This window comes from Callorhinchus milii, unplaced genomic scaffold, assembly GCF_018977255.1.
Source record: "Callorhinchus milii isolate IMCB2004 unplaced genomic scaffold, IMCB_Cmil_1.0 Scaffold5, whole genome shotgun sequence".
NCBI lineage: Eukaryota > Metazoa > Chordata > Chondrichthyes > Chimaeriformes > Callorhinchidae > Callorhinchus > Callorhinchus milii.
This window is the reverse complement of record NW_024704746.1, coordinates 32504528-32521742: the sequence shown is the minus strand read 5'-3', so window position 1 is coordinate 32521742 and position 17215 is coordinate 32504528. Positions and strand designations below refer to the sequence as shown.

Here is a 17215-nt window from a genome sequence, read left to right as displayed (position 1 = left end):
GGATTGATGGACTGGAGTATCTGTAGAACAATCATAACCTTATTTGAATCAGTCGATGTGGAAAACTTTAATTGTAGGACCTAGGTCAGGTAATGTTTTAGAAGTGAAGTACAGAATGGCCTGTGAGAACATGCCTCAGTTGACTCAGTAATACTCATCCCCAATATATGAGCTACTGCATTCATCTGCAAATATAGTCACTCCATGTCACAGTAACTCGTGTGAAGCACTTTGGGACATCCTCCTGATGTAAAAGGAGCTATGTTAAATACAAGGATTATCATGTAAGATAATTCACTGTTTACTCCACAAGTGTAACATGCAACAAGAATCAAACGTAATGGAAATGAAAATAAAATATTGTCAAATGATGTTTAAACTGTGATAGTTTACGTAACCTTCAATTGTTTTCTCTAAATTAGGAAATAAAGACTCACAGCCATTACAACCATGGCTACAGTGACTCATTGGCACGGAAAAGCCACATCGATGACTACAGCACATGGGACATTGTCAAAGCCACACAGTAAGCACAAAATATTTTCAACAACCTATTACTCTTTAACTGTATTTTGTTTGTGCTTCAATTACTAAAAGTAAAACTGGCTCTGTGCTAGAATTGGGGCGATTTAATTAAATGTGGCTGTGATCTAGCTTTTATATGGGAACGTTACATATAAATTAATCATTTAATTTACGTAACCTTCAATTTCGGATGGAATCGCACACCAAAGCTGGTTGAAAGGTAATTCATATCTTTTGTGACAGCTTCATTGCAGATTGTAGAATTGATCTCTGGTCTTTTACCGAATGCAAAGCTTAAATGATACTGAAGCAGCATGAGCTTGTAACTATGCTGCTTCTGTAGGGATTTTGACCATTTTGTTGCAAGCTGCTTTTCATACAGATAATGAAAAGCAGTGATTGGGATGGGGGATAGGAATAATGCAAAGACGTACCTTATCCATTCATATATCTGGTCTTTTCCAATCCACACTTTGTTTTGAATTGAAATATTACTTGGATAAGTTCTTGCAAGAGAAGAAATCCAGGGTCTGGGAGGAGTTTGTGACGATGTCTAAGATAAGCATGGGGCGCTTATGCCAAAAGAGGTAGAGTCATATTTACCCTTGTTCAGAGTTCATTAATTCACTTGGCTGAAACTACGCTAACTGTTCATTGTTTTCTAGTCGCTGACTTTTGTTCATCCCTATCATGAATGCTCTAGTTTGTGGTTGGGTATGGTTCTAATGGCATTGACTGCCCTTCAGTATCTAATGGCCAATTACCAAACGATCAAATCAACTTTTAAGAAGGAATTTGATAATTAGCTGAAATGGAGAACACCAAAAGGTTTTTGGGAAAAGAGACTATATGCAAAGCCCTTTCAGGAAAACCACACAGCCACGATGGGCTAAATGTCCCCTTTTTGTAACGTACATTTCTTTGGGCCTTCACATGCTGGAAGGTTCTTTGCAGTGTTGGCACTTTGCAGCAAATTCCAATCGAACCTTATACCCACACGCACAGCAGATTTCATGATATGGCGAACCTTAATCCAATGGTCCTGGGGTTTAATTGAATACCTTACCACAGCTGAGATCCACTAACCTCACACCAACCAAGGACCTTCTTCATTTGTACATCTCATCTGCTCACAAGACAAACTTATTTAATCTTCACATCAGCCTTTCAAGAAATTGTTCCCTCTCGTTATTTTTTGGTCAGCTGATTCACCTTGTTTAAGAGTCTCTGAACCAAATGACTGAGTTCCACATATGTACGGTATCAGCTTGTCTGGTGTGAAATATGTACCAGAGTGAGCAGGGCAGTACTGCTGGAGTTTAACCAGGTAAAGCCACACGTCTTACGAGAAGCAGAAGCTCCAATGGCAATAGTATAAACATTGCCTCTGCAGGCACAATCTTCCTCTGTTTCTACTCGTGCACAAAATTAATGGATAATTTTCAGGCCAGCCATGCAGAGGTCAGAGAACTCTGGTGTACAGGATAAAGGCAGAGTTGTTGGTACCTCTTGGTGCAGCAATAGGAATGTGAATAGTACATCTGTTTAAAATTAATCTATAACACACAAATACAGCTTTTTTTTGGTCAGTTGGTATCTGATTCAACTGGAGACCCATGACCTTGCTTAAGAGTCTCTGAACCAAATGACTGAGTTCCACATATCTATGTTTTCAGCTTGTCTGGCATGGAATATGTACCAGATTGTGCATTGCAGTACTGCTGGAGTTCACAACAACAAATTACATTACATTTGTCTAGTGCCTTTCATGTCAGGTGGATGTCCCTAATGCGTTTAACTAGCTATTCTCCCTCAATCCCTCCACCTTGCCCTATCGCTCTCCTTTTTCAAGTCCCACCTCAAAACCTTTCTCTTCGAACATGCTTATGGTCCCTCCAACCCAACCGGGCTCGGAGTCAGGCAAGTTGTGGTTGTTGTATCTTACCATTGCAGACAATGATAAGCCTCTTGCTGCATAAACTAATAAATTAAATGCAGCAAAAGATAACAAACTCGTGAAAAACAATAGGAGCAAATGTAGATAATTTGTTGCCTATTTGGGGGAAATAAAACGCATCAGCAGCAGGATTGAAATCCAAGTGCGTAAATGGAGAATTGTTATGCAAGTAGCAGTATTGTACTATTCATACCCAAACAAAGCATGTATTTGTATAAACTGTTAAAGCCTTTGAAATTCACATTCACTACACTTTATTGCCTATTCTATAAATCGCTTTGGGATGTCCTCCCGACGTGAAAGGCACTATATCAAATGTAATGGTTATTATTATATTGCATATATTTTAGATAAGGAAATAACTTTTTACTTTTCAATTGCAGTGCTTATAAAGTTGTATACAGAGCGCAGCAAAGGAATTATTGGTGCCATTCAATTTAAAAAAACACGTAACAAAACCATATACAACATTTGTGCAGAAGTGAAGAAGACAAGTACTTTGTGGGTGAATGTTATTTTTCTTGTTTTCCCAGGTATGGAATATTTGACCGCTGTCGAGAGCTTGTGGAGGCAGGTTATGATGTACGACAGCCTGACAAAGAAAATGTCACCCTTCTTCATTGGGCAGCTATCAATAATAGAATTGACCTGAGCAGGTGCGTCTCAGATATGTGTAGTTTTAAACAAAATCACTAACAAATTGTGAATTGGTACATAAACATTCCATATGAAAGAATCCTGCTCAACGTGCCACAAATTGGACCTAATTATTTCCAGTAATCCTTTCACTGTCAACAGAAGGGGAGACAGTGTTTTATTATGGAAATTTATGACATACAGATAGAGCCAGGGACTAATCATTAAATTGGCGATTTATTTCACAGATACTACATATCAAAGGGAGCAATTGTGGATCAGCTTGGAGGAGACCTGAATTCCACACCTCTTCACTGGGCAACAAGGTAGGATAATGTCACTTTTTATTTCTTCTCAAGACCCTTTAAATTTAAGACCCAAATAATGTTGTGGACAGAAATATGTCTAACTACTTGTTTGTTATATTCTGCTTGACTGGTGATTTATTTTAAAGAAAAACATACAATGACATGCAGCAGATCTAACTATGTTTCAGAAAAACTATGTTTCAGAAATCCTGTTGTTGTGTTTTTATTGCACTTGTTAACTTGTTTTTTTTAGGAACTTGATTTAGTCTTCCGAGTGAGCTCAGGCTCTTTATGATTGAGCAAGTATTGATGAAAATGTATTTATTTACATATAGAACTTCTTACATGAAGACCACCAAAATGTGAATCTAACATATTATTGACATGATTAAAGGTAGAATAATTGGACAAATTCCATGCACTTTCGTCTTAGAAATGCTTGAAATGTTTGTAGTTATCGCTTTGTGTGTTAAATATTTTTTTTCTGTGTCAATCATTCCAGGCAGGGCCATTTGTCCATGGTTGCGCACCTGATGAAATATGGTGCAGATCCCTCATTGATAGATGGCGAAGGATGTAGTTGTATTCACCTGGCTGCGCAGTTTGGTCACACTTCTATTGTTGCCTATCTGATAGCAAAAGGGCAGGTAATTTTCATATCTGTTTTATTTTTATACAGTACTTCAGCATAAACAGTGTAACGTAGCAATCTTCAGATTACACAAATTACTTGCTGCATGGTAGTTCAGCCACATGGTACACAGCCACTCTATAGTAGATCCTGTGAATTGTTTTGAAACTATCCTCCTGATGTGAAAACACAATTCCAAATGAAAGGATTACTTTTTTTTATTATTCTCCATGTTCCATAAGTGATTTTCAATCCAGATTCTTTCGCTTAATTCTCTTTCCCTTTGGCCCACCAAGTAAAGCTGACTCAACTATTGTTGCAATTCTAGTGGTGAAATCACTACAAGGATGCCTTTCGGCATGTCCATCCCATAGTACCATACAACTTGTGTGACCTCGAGATGCTGGGAGTTAGAGGATAGGAAGAGATCAGCAGTGTAGTATAGATAATGAGTTGCCCTCCAAAATAGCTTTAACTAAATCAAAAATCTTATTTTCTCCGCCAAACTATACACTGTGTGTGCCTGAGACACTGGTTGACCTGCTGCTAAATCTCCACCAGTAGTGATTAGACAGCTGCTATAAGAGGCATGACAGTGACCCAGGGATTACAAGCTAAAATTTGGAAATAAAACTATACACACCCACTCTAGTGCATTGAATGTTAACACTACTGATGTCTATACTAAAATCTATTTTATCCCCCTTCAATGTTTTTTTATTTTGAAGAAAATGTCCTTGATGCAATTTTGAATATGCTGAGGTCTGAGATCAGATGGTGGTATACTGTGATAGGTTAGAAATTATTTATCATCGCTGAACATTGCTAAATGTTAATATTTGCAGTTTAACTATTATATAAATTTGTTGAAATCCAGGTTGCTTTTAGTTGCTTGATCCTGCAAAACACTCATCAGATTATATCAGCAAGACTTTGGAAAAGCAGATTGAATTAATGGCAGATACAGGTTGAAATCCCTTTTTGGCAATATTCACTGCTTTCAGATTATAGAGAACAAAATTCTGTTAGCGCTGATATTTGGAATCAAAATAGAAAAGGGGAATTTGAGAGTAAATTAAACATTTGTTGCAAAATAAATGTCAAAAAAACAATGGTCCGGTGCTAGTTCTGAAAATAATAAAGATAATATCAGTACAACTGGTTTGTTTACTGGCTTGGCCAGGACTGTGTTGTTCCTAATACAGGGAACACTGCATTGGAGAAAATGTATATAATCAGTTTTCAGAATCAGCCAATCTGATTTTTGCTAGCTATTCAAGTAAAAACTTATTGTATACATCTACTGAAATGTGACTGAGTGTTGGAACACAAATTGATGGAATTTGATTTGTGATTGGTCAAAGCTAGCTTCCAGTCATGGGATAGGATATGAAGATTGACCTGGATCTTGCCTTAGGACATTTTAATGTGACTAACATTGTTGTTAATCGCTAGGGTCTTAATGATACTGTTGTGTCTGTTAATATTAATGTGGATTAAGTAATCAGGTTACCATGCTTTTTTTTCTGCAAAATTATGAATGAATTAAAAATGCATTGTAAGCCAGTTGTAACATTACCAATTTGTACTGTCTGCAAACAGCTGGATTATCGGCAAGTGCTTGCTGGGGGTCTGTTGAACCTGTTAGGTTTCTCAACAGTGACAGCTTCAGGCATTTCAGTCTTGTGTTGCAGTAAAATTGTACACAGAGCGGCATACGTTTTAAATCATAGAATTATGCAGCACAGAAGGAGGTCATTCGGCCCGTCGTGTGTCTGTGCTGCTGAAATGTTTTCAAGCAAACAAGCTGCCTTTGATGAAGGCAAACTGTAATATTTTTAAATAATGAAAGAAAAGTTTTTTTTAAGTATCCAGTATTTCATGAAGTGGATATTTTCACTTTATAATACACAGTCCAGGTGAGGACTCCCTGGCACGTTCATGAACGTCCAACAGTTGGGTGATAATCTAATTTTACAATGAGTGCTTTATAAATGTACCCTCGGTGGCTAACAGTGAGTGGCTGCATTTCAACCTGGAGGATGTATCGGATATCCTGACCATTGTTTTTTTTTCAATGTTACCTCCCCTCAAAAAGACGATAACAGCAAAAGCATCGGTATCCCCCGAACCGTAGGGCAACCACAAGTAAACAAGCACCCACAAAAAGGCAAAGATTGTTGACACTATCGCTAACTAGGCACATGGACAGCAAAAGAAATCTGCAAGCAGATAGTTGGAGTGTCTGTAAGGAGGGCAGTGTGAGATGCTGAGAAGAGTAAACAAGTCCTGACGTGGAGGAGCAACAAGAAAGGGAATGGGAAAGAGGTGAAAAAATAAGCAGCAACTAATATAAACTCTCAACTATCATAAAATAAAATGTGAACGAGACAAGATTGGCAACAGGATTTAAGAAAAAAAGATTTACAACCTGAAAAATGAGTTGAACGTGTTTCATATTTGATTTATTTTGCGTGTCAAGACTTTGAGACATGTATTAAAGCCTGTAGAGGAAACACTTTTTGTTTTTATTTTATTTTATTTTAAAAAGGGTAAAGAATGTGGTTACCTTTAAAAATGCAATAAATTGCAGTTCCTTGTTTTCAGTTCTGTTCATTCCATTGCCTTAATTTACAATTTTAGAGAAATGTTTGCTGTACTCATACTTTCAGTCAAGTGGATGCGCAGATGACCTTATCCCAGTGATCTGCTCCTCCTTCTCTTGAACAAGGAAGTAAGGAGTGTATTGTTGCTGGTGGAATACTTACTTTATATTAAAAGAGAAAAACCTTATGAAACATAAACCAGAGTGTAATTCACACGTTTTAATTGATAAACATTTCAAGTAAGTTTTAATGAAAGTTTGAAAGTTTCTATGATTGATTTTGCAAAGTACTCAACATAGTAGCAAATCAGTGCTGTGTGACACACTGCCACTGTTGGAAGCTATAGTTATTTACACAAACAATTTTCTTCATCGCAACACTTTTTTGGCAATATAAAATAAGTAGTGTGTCAAACAGATGATAGTGGGGAAAGGTGAGGCAATCACTAGGACACTATCCCCTTAATAGTTAGACATCATGCAGGATACATTTCAGTAGAATGGGTCCTTGTCCTTGCTGAATATCTCTGTTCAATTCAAGGGCTTTCAGAAATTTGTAGGAAGGTGAGGAGAAGCAGAACCATTTTAATGCAAGGATTTTATTTATTTATGATCCAAAACATATTTCCTAGATGGATATACTGTAATATCCAATCCATACCCACCACCCCCAATTCAAGCCATCCTAGATTGCTAGAAGTATGATCTTGGGATTTATAGACCCAATAGCTATGGCAGGAAAAACAAAGGAGTCTAATTGTAAAGGAAAGCTTGTAATTACAGTATTTACTCATTCTTTATGAATAAATACTGTAATTACAAGCTTGTAAAGGTTTATGAAAAAAGGATTTACCTCTCAATAACCTCTGCTGTTCATAGTTCCAGCGCCTTGGGACGTCTTCCTGATACACTTATTACCTACATGCCACTAAACCAACAATCCCCCAAATAAAATTGGTTATCACTCTGTAACTATTTGTGGGACATTGCTGATATTTTATAAATCATTCTAAACTTTAGTGGAGAATAATTCAATAGTTGAATTATTGTCATAATACTTAGGAAAAGATATTTAAGGAGTGGACAAATATTGTAGAAGTGCAGCCAAGATGACTATAGGATTTAGAGAATAGATCATTGAATCATAAAGGGGATATGATCGAACTTTAATTAATGAAGTGTAACCCAATGGATGTGAAAGAAGGGCTGGATAAAGCTGAAAGCTGAACCTACTTGCTTATTCATCAACTTACTGAATGCACTGCCACCTTCTGACTCAGCTTGGAATTCAGAATGGAATTGGAATAATTCTTGAATACAGCAAAACAAAAATTGAAATAAGAAAATTATTTCAATGAACAGCTTTGGATTATGCGTTTGGTTGTCTCCTTCTGCATTGAAACTAGTTGATTGCCCTTCATAAGAAGCATTGGTTGATGTGAGTTCAGTGTTAGTTCTACAGAGCGTTAACTGAGTAATTAGCAATAACAAAATGCTCATAAAAATATTTGGATGGTGTTTGCTCAATATTTATCCTGGCTATTTATTTCAGGATGTAGATATGATGGATCAGAATGGAATGACACCATTGATGTGGGCAGCATATAGAACACACAGGTAAGTTTGAATTTGTTTATTTTAATCACTCTATTGTACTAATATATATGTATGTAAGCTGTTCCAGCATTATTTGTTCCTTTTTTACACCACCTCCCATTTTCCAGGTTTAAATTCAGCGTCTCAGCATTCATCCCTACTTAGGAGCAGTGTTCCCAGTGTTTCTAACATGGGAATAGCAGATATTGAACTGGGTTTTAATATTTTGTGCAGTAGTCAGCAGTGCACTGTTCCATCAGGGCTGCGTCTTTCTTCGTTATAGATAAGGCTTCTTAGAGCTTAATCTTTAATATGATTTGTTTTGGTTGGTCAGTGTTTGTTACATGCAGAACCTTTCACAATACTTCAAAGTATCCACAAATGATTAAGCACAGCTGGGCGAGAGCCATGTTGCAGGGACCCAGAATAAGATTATGGGAATTGCTGGAGTTTAACCAACTAAAACTGCACAGGTTGCCATTGTGAGTCTCGTCTGGCAAGCTTCCCATTGCTTGTTCAGTTACCTATTAGGGCTTTGGCTAGAAGGGTGAACAGGATCCAGGCTGGAAGAATCTACCCATTCTGCTCCTCAAAAGTCCTGCCAATAAGCCAGGCCGGCAGGTTTATCATCAACATTAAAATGTTACTTTAAAGTGAAATAAGTCCAGAGGAAATGTACTTCTCACTATGGTCTTCTTTGTGAGAGAAGCAGGCGACATTGCTGAGTGGCTGAATTTACTTGACTGGTGGAGGGTGTTTTGGCTTGTGTATCAGAGCTGCCCCATTCTGAGAAGGCATGCAGAAATACCCAGACGTTACTGTGCTTTCTTCTATAATTCAGGGTGTACTTTGAACAGAACTTGGCCTATCCTTTTTCAGAACTTGGCCTGTCGTTTTGAGAACTTATCATAACGTTTTCAGAATTTGCGCAATTTGTAATGCAAAAGAAATGTTTATTGATGCTTTGAAAGCAAATGTACGTAATTTCTGCTGCATTCTGATAGTATAGTGCTAGGCAGTGGGAAGTCTGGCTTATGGATCACAATGGGGGGGGTTGTGGTCCTGGACACCTGGAAGAACTCCTCTTTTCAAATAGTGTCACGGGATCTTCAACCTCTACTTGAATACGCCATATCTCATCCAAAGGACGGCACCTCTGACAATTTAGTGCATCTCCAGCACTGCATTGGAGTTTTTTTTTGTGTTGTGTTTCAGATGATCCCCAATTTAGTGTTGATTTTAAACAGCAGCATTATCTTTGGTCTGTTTCAGCGTGGATCCCACAAGACTGCTTCTTACATTCAATGTGTCAGTGAGCCTTGGGGATAAGTACCATAAGAACACTGCATTACACTGGGCAGTGCTGGCAGGAAATACCACTGTAATAAGTCTGCTGCTGGAGTCTGGCGCGAATGTGGATGCTCAAAATATCAAGGTACAAATTGATTTACAAATGAAGGAAGCACAGATTAATGGAGAATACACAAAGTAGAAATTTCCAAGCAGAATTCAAATGGAAATTAACCTGCAGTACTTGAAGTTAAACCATACAATTCAGCAAAGTTTTATACTTGGACAATTTTCTGTCATAAGATGTTTTATTAAACATCGGAAGTGCTTACAGTTTAATTATGCTAAATTTACAAGTGTACTACATATTTTTCCATTAAAAGAATTTATGAAGAACAGTCTTGATTGGCTGTTGTCCTTCATAATAACATATTTACAAGACCATACTTCATCACAATGTGGCAGAATACAATATTGAGGTGAAGGTTCTAGATGTTTATGCATCTTCAAGCTATTATGGTATGAAGTGGTGGTTAATCTAATTGCTGGATCAAGTATAGGAGCATATTCAGTAGGACTGAATGTGTTACAGCTAAGCTCATGAATGTTTTATATTTAAATAAAGATTTAGAACAGCGGTAAATTATACCATTAAGAGTTAATTGTTCTGCTGGTTCCAAATAAATTCAATTTAGACAAATTTTATTCGAAAGACCTAAAATTTAAAACATTTCTAGAGTACAGTGTGCTTGATGAGTTTGGTTACCCAAACTCCTTGTCCTTTAATGGATAATGAAAGTATTATCTCTTTCAACTCTTCAAATACATGGTTTCTTCACATCTCTCATGAATCCCATCAGCAGCTACTTTCATCTTCATGGATTTCACTCAGTCTGTCCAAGACTTGAATACCGCTCCCCCGCCCCCTAGCAGAATAAAGGAAAGCGATTGTTAGTAAGGTATAACTTCCCTCTAGCTTCTTTCTCCAATTTATCGTTACTTTTGATGGCCAAATCCAAAACAGGTAACTCCACAATATTCTATCCTCATTGAGTTAAAATTATTGGACCATCTAACTTTTTTTCTGTCCCAAGAGCCCAAGACTAGAACCGTCTACTATGCTCAGTCTTTCATCCTCCTGTAATATACAGGCTTTTAAAATGCAACAGTGACTTCTGTTTTTGTTTTAAAATACAACCTTGGCTTTGCCTTAGAACTGGTTCTTGATATCCTTGTGTTTTTTTTCACCTGTTTTCACTCTTGGTGTCCTATAGCATGGACTGGACTTGAAAAAGTGTCTGCCACCAACAAAATTCTCCTCTCAGCGGCTCTAATAGACCTAAAGTCCATCATGTCGTGACAGGAGTTGTGTAGAAGGGAGATCAATTGACATCTGCAGTCGAAAAGTAATTTTCGGAAAATATGACAGGAATTTGAAAAAATACAAGCTAACCCTTTTTCTAAAGCACTAAAAGTCTTCTCTTAGTAATTTGGTCAACGTTCATTTTTAACGTCATTTTTCAACCAAACCAAGATGGTATTTGAGAGGTGTAAATATTAAAACAAACATGTTTTGAGTTTCCTTTTACATAGTAATTTCATACGCTTTCACATGAAGAAACGTGCTACTATTTTAACATTGCTCATATAAAAATGAAACCTACTGAAGCTCTTATTCGTTGATGATTGAAGTCAGTCTTTTATCTAATGTGAAAGGCCCAAGGGCTTGAGGCAATTATTTACTGTTGAAGTACTGAGTGCTGTTGATGTGATCAGAATCCATTACAGTATCTTGAAATGCTGTAATTTCAAAGGGACTATTTATCCTTGTCATGTATTAACACTTATGAAATCATGTTTGGCCTACTTTGTATCAGATATTTGTATCTTTTCTGTTTTGTTAAAAGCTAGTATTTTAAGCTGTTTATACAGAAACACTCTTCAATATGCAGTATTTGCCAGGATGCTACTTTCTGTCTTCACAGGGGGAAACACCGTTAGATCTTGCTAAACAGAGGAAAAATGTTTGGATGATTAACCATTTGCAAGAAGCAAGGCAAGCAAAAGGCTTTGACAGTCCTTCTTTCCTGAAGAGGCTAAAGGCAGACAAGGCAAGTGCCGTGTGTGGACCAAGCACCAAATCAAGGTGGAAATGCTCATCCTGCTGTATTGACGTGTCACTCATGTGGATTACATAGTATTGTTGACTGCTGTGGGGAAATCTGCACTGTAGACATTTAACCTTCAGTAAAATACAAGAAGGGTGTTCAATGACAAATCTTTTCATTTAAAAGCAACTTCCTTATTACTAAAGATAAACATTAATTATTTGGATGGAAAGTATGATAAATAATTTGTGATTTTTGTCATATTCTGTACCTGTAAATTAACTTGAATGGCCAGTTTCTTGGTTGACTTGTTTCTTCAGTGATTTCTCTGATGGTGAACAAATTGACTCGATTTACCTATATTGGAAATGCTGATACAAGATCTGCAAACGTGAATATTCCCAGACGTCAGATGATTTGCATTTTGTATTTTTGGCTTGTTTTGAATAGATGGGGAGAGGGGGAATAATAATAAAATAACAATCCTTGCATTTGATATATAAATATGAATGGGTTAACAGCTGAGTAACTTCAGTAGGAAATTCAAACAGTGTGTAACCATCCTAATTACTGCCCTCGGCATGTGTTCAGATCTGGAAAACAATATGCAATGCTTCAGTATTCATATTCACCTGCCTCCTCCTGCTGTTTAGGAATAATTACTGTTTGCTTTTTAAACAGCAGAGGGAGCTATTGCTTTCATGATATTGAAATGCATAAACTGAGCGATTTAAAAAAAAATATGGGATGGGGATAAAACTGGTGTCTTCAGTCCTGTCCATTTGTAACTTTTGCCCTGTCTGGAAAGATGTTTGTCAGTAAGTACTGCATGGCCTCTCCACTTGTTCATCCTTAAAATGTTTCTGGCTATGAAACATGTAATTCTTGTATAAGTCATCAATTTGGACACCTCAATGGTTATGGAGAAATAGAACAGAAAAAATGTTTGTTGAAGAGTTGCCAGATTTCCAGGTGTTTGTCTGAATTAATATTTTCCTTTAAAGAAAATTCTATAGTGTACCTTTACCTGTCTGGTTTCCCTGTAACAAAGCGTGTGTCTCCAATGTGGAGGGTAATGGGAGATTTTTGACATATACTATCTGTACTTACCAACATTTACGGTTTCACCCAGAGATGTGCTACTTTCACCCATTTCCTGATCTCTATGTTGCAACAAAAAGTCCTGAACTTGGAATCTACTTTGGTAATTTCAGATATTGGTGGATCATTATAACTAGATTTTTTGTCTTTTTCTGCAGGAATTTCGTCAAAAGGTGATGCTAGGAACTCCATTTTTAGTAATCTGGTTGATGGGATTTATAGCTGATCTAGACATTGACTCCTGGCTGATAAAAGGATTAATGTATGCTGGTGTCTGGGCAATGTTGCAATTCCTCTCAAAGTAAGTAATTAAATGAAAGCTGCTAAAATGTTGGCCTATTTTTGAATTTCTTTCTTTCCCCATTCCCTCCCCTGAGAAATACCCTGAATTATGTTGACCATTTATGAAGGCCAAGACCAGAATATTTCCCCACTCCCCTTTCCAATCTAAGGGTACAAGTACAGTTTATGTCACCCAAGTGGCTGTTCCTCAACACGAGAACCAAAATCATGCACATCAGCAGCCGATTACATGTTCAACAAGAACACTTGTGCTTCACTTACTGTATGTTTTACCTAGTCCAGTCGAAGCCCACTATCACCGTGTTGGTCTGTTTACTCAGATGAACCTGGATCAAACCTTGGTTAGAAGCTACAGTAACTAACTAGGCAGTGAATTTACTTGCTAAACCTTTTGATGGTACTCAAATGGATTACATATCCATCATTGTTCACATTGTATACTTCAGACTTGATTTCAGTCCTGCTTTCCCATTCATTTTTTTTTGCCAGCACTCGGTGTCATGGCAAGGAATAGCATTTGTTGCAGTTCAGTGACTGATAGGTGGAAAAATCCCAGTCACGCTTAAGGGAGTCCCATTCCAGCCACTGAAAAACACATTTTTTGTGAGTATTTTCACTCCCACCCTAAGAGAGAAGACAAGCACAGAATTCTGTGGAGATGGGGTGTGTTTTGGAATTTAACTGGGTCAAAGCACGGATGAGCTTCCCGCTATCCTTACCCAATAGTATTGACCTGCAAGGTTATCAGGAACCAACTGAAAAGAACCGTATCTGTTCCCGTCTCATTTTTGAATCATTTGGTTAATCATCAATAATACCCTAAGGTTCTATGTATCTGTTTGACCTAGACCCCATGCTTCTGAAGCATAAAGATGCAAAGGGAAGGGATTTGTGCTGTAATGTGTTGTTTACCTTTCAGATCATTCTTTGACCACTCAATGCACAGTGCACTGCCTCTTGGAATCTACTTGGCAACTAAATTTTGGATGTACGTGACATGGTTCTTCTGGCTATGGACTGATATCCTTTTAAGCGTTGTTGTACTTTATTCCTTTGCACCATTTGCAATGCATTTTTTAAAAAAAAAAAGCTGGTGGAAGATAACTGAAAATAAATGTAACTTTGCATTGGAACTAAGGCAGTTAGGTATATGAACTTGAATAAACTATATACTATGCAGAATTCTTAGAATGCATTCTTGGAAAGATGAATCTGAAAATAAATTTCTAATATTTGGAAGTTATTTAATGCTATATGTAGCTGTCAAATCGACTAGCTTGTTAATGACCATAGAAATTATGGACATTTGTGTTTAGATTTCTTCAATTATTGCTCCTCAGAAGAGTGCACATAGAATAATGAAAATCAGAGATCAAATTTTTGTTTTGTTTTTGAGGCACAAAATGTTGGAAGGGTATCCTTCATTTTGCTTACAAACTTAGTAAAAAAAATTCTCCTGGGAATGGAGTGTCACTGGGAGCAATAGGTAGTTACTTAATGTAATCGTTTACGAAAAAGACCATTGATTATCGCTTTACAGCTATGTTAATGAAAAAAAAACATTATTACGCTAGGAAGAAGCAGTGTTCCAATTCCAGCTAATCATGTTTGAAGTCCTATAATTCCTTGACACCAAGAAAACATCTTCCTTTCCTGTCTGTGCATATTCCTTTTCTTATCAATAGTGTAGGTCTTTTCTACAATTTTGGTAAGTCATGGAAATCAGACCCAGGAGTTATCAAAGCTACAGAAGAGCAAAAGAAAAAGGTAAGTAGGGTGAGTTTTACAGTTACTCATTTGTGCAACCCTAGTTTTAGGAGTTATGTAAATTCTCTTTTGTAGATGTTAATGGTACAGAAAATGAGTATTATATCTGATTCTTTATCAAGAAGCTATGAACAACTGAGCTCCCGAATGTCAGTTACTGTATTTCGTATCTCTTGGACAGGAGAGATGAATCAAAATTGACAAAAAATCTAATTTAAATTTTATGATTGGAAGACAATTCTAATTGGAAGATTCAGTTACATAAATATTGGTATTTTGTTTTTGCTACACATGATGTTGGTTGTAATCTAAGTCATAAAGGAGAACAATAGACCTTTCCTCAATTTGCAATATATTTATAACTAATGCTTTAATTTGACATTGCCACCATCCTAACTATCCTCCTGACTCCAGAGGAAGCATTGTTAAATAGTGACTGCGATCAGTTGGAGGTGCTGAGTTTCAGCAATAGTTGATTAGCACACTGCACACCAACCAATGCTTTCAAACCCACACTCCAATTAACATTCTTCAGCAACCAGTCCTAAGCCATAATTTCCATGTCAGTCTTTTGCTTTTCAGCATGGTGGAGAGATTTCTGTGGGGCATCTTACAATGTGCCAGCAAGTTAGAGGATACATGAGGAAGGAGAGGATTAGGATAGGTGGAGGCTCGTGGGCTGAATGGCCTGTTTCTATGTTGTAGCTTTCTCTGCAGTTCAAGTCTAATGATGTGTATCAGGCTTGCTAGCCACCAGCTGTTGAATCCAGATCTTCATGTAAGTGGCTTTGGAAAAACTGGCCCAAAAGAACCCTGGATCCAAGAGTGTGACACGCTTTGGCTGAATAAGCAGAGCAGACAGAAAATGACTAGCGAGCAAATAACTTTCAAAACCAGTTCTTTGACTGCTTGAGTAATGGATCTTTATCTAGTGCTGAGAAATAACAACATTCGAACATTGTGCTAAGTTAATGCTGACTTTTATATCTTGTGTTCCAGACAATAGTGGAATTGGCTGAATCCGGACATCTGGATCTTAGTATATTTTGCAGTACTTGTTTGGTAAGATAGAATTGCAATTTCTTTTGTCTTTTAAAGCTTTATAACACACACACATATATATATTATATAAATATATGTATAGTATATATATATAAAAAAACTGAAATATTTTCTTCAGTCCTAATATACAATAATCAATGGGCTATTGAGCCAGGTAGCAATCACAATAACGTATTCAACATATTTGTATTTTCTGAGCAGATCCGGAAGCCTGTTCGATCCAAGCACTGTGCTGTGTGTAACAGATGCATTGCCAAGTTTGATCACCATTGCCCGTGGGTTGGCAATTGTGTGGGTAAGTCAAAGAAGGCACAAATTCTGATTTTAAGGCAATGAAGCAAAAAGGGGGGCTGATATAAGAAATGGCACTGGAAGGAAATCGAAAGCTAAACAAATACAGAATGCAAAAAACATTAAACAGGGAGGATGTAAATAAAATGTATACAGCACAACGTAGAGTTGCATGCTAATATTTAAACAACTATAAATAATTCCAGAAAGCTAAAAGAAGCATAATTTTTGTAATTGATTCGAAAATATATTACAGATGGAAAGATTGCTAGGGATATGAAGCAAATTTGCAGTAGCCATTGGAAGAAATAATAATTAGAATTTTAGGTACCTGTGCAAAAAATAAAATATGGAAAGTACCTTTTAAGGAAGTGATAATCAGGAGGATGGGATGTGCTGGAATACATTTAATTGTGACTTTACATTGGTTTCCGTTATACATTTTGTTTGGATATTGTGCTTTTGAAGTTGTATGTCTTCAAATTGGGCATTCATTTTCAAACATGTTGCTCTCGTACTCTTGAGTGTAACTGTATTATGAAAAGTTAATTTATTGATCATAACTTTCGAGTTATTCAGTGTTGCTTTAATGTTAACTATTTCGGATACAACGTCTATTTCTCTGACAATCAATTGAGTCTCTTGTACAAATAATTGTGGTGTCTTTTATCAGCAATATCTATAATGATTAGCAATATCTTTTTACCAATTGAAGTGCTGTATACATATCTATTTTTCACTTCATGTGTACAGGGGCAGGAAATCACAGATACTTCATTGGATATCTGTTTTTCTTGTTGGGGATGATCGTTTGGATGATTTATGGCTGTTTCTTGTGTAAGTAATGTCCTCTCTGAAATCTAGTTTATCTCCCCCTTCGTGACATCATCCACAAACTAAGGTTAAACTCCTATGTGTACGCCTGTCACCCAAATCTACTTTTCCACTCCTGCTCTTGGTTCCAAGTCCACTGATGTTCTGTCCATTTGCCTGTCAGACATCAAGGCCTGAAAGAGCCTCAATTTATTGTTCTCC

At 37.0% G+C, this 17215-nt stretch overlaps 1 protein-coding gene across 2 annotated transcripts in view; it reads left to right on the top strand.

Annotated features, from left to right (window-relative positions):
• Positions 1–17215, top strand: part of zdhhc17 (zinc finger DHHC-type palmitoyltransferase 17) — a 36974-nt gene that overhangs the window by 16546 nt on the left and 3213 nt on the right. The window contains exons 2-14 of one of the 2 annotated variants that reach the window (XM_042335585.1): positions 423–526; positions 3016–3138; positions 3367–3444; positions 3929–4073; positions 8215–8279; positions 9531–9693; positions 11534–11659; positions 12916–13058; positions 13980–14080; positions 14703–14827; positions 15827–15889; positions 16091–16184; positions 16934–17017. In XM_042335585.1, coding sequence (XP_042191519.1) covers positions 423–526; positions 3016–3138; positions 3367–3444; positions 3929–4073; positions 8215–8279; positions 9531–9693; positions 11534–11659; positions 12916–13058; positions 13980–14080; positions 14703–14827; positions 15827–15889; positions 16091–16184; positions 16934–17017 — 1414 coding nt within the window. Of the gene's footprint in view, positions 1–422; positions 527–3015; positions 3139–3366; positions 3445–3928; positions 4074–8214; positions 8280–9530; positions 9694–11533; positions 11660–12915; positions 13059–13979; positions 14081–14702; positions 14837–15826; positions 15890–16090; positions 16185–16933; positions 17018–17215 lie in introns of both variants that reach the window. The other variant, XM_042335584.1, reaches the window with a different exon arrangement.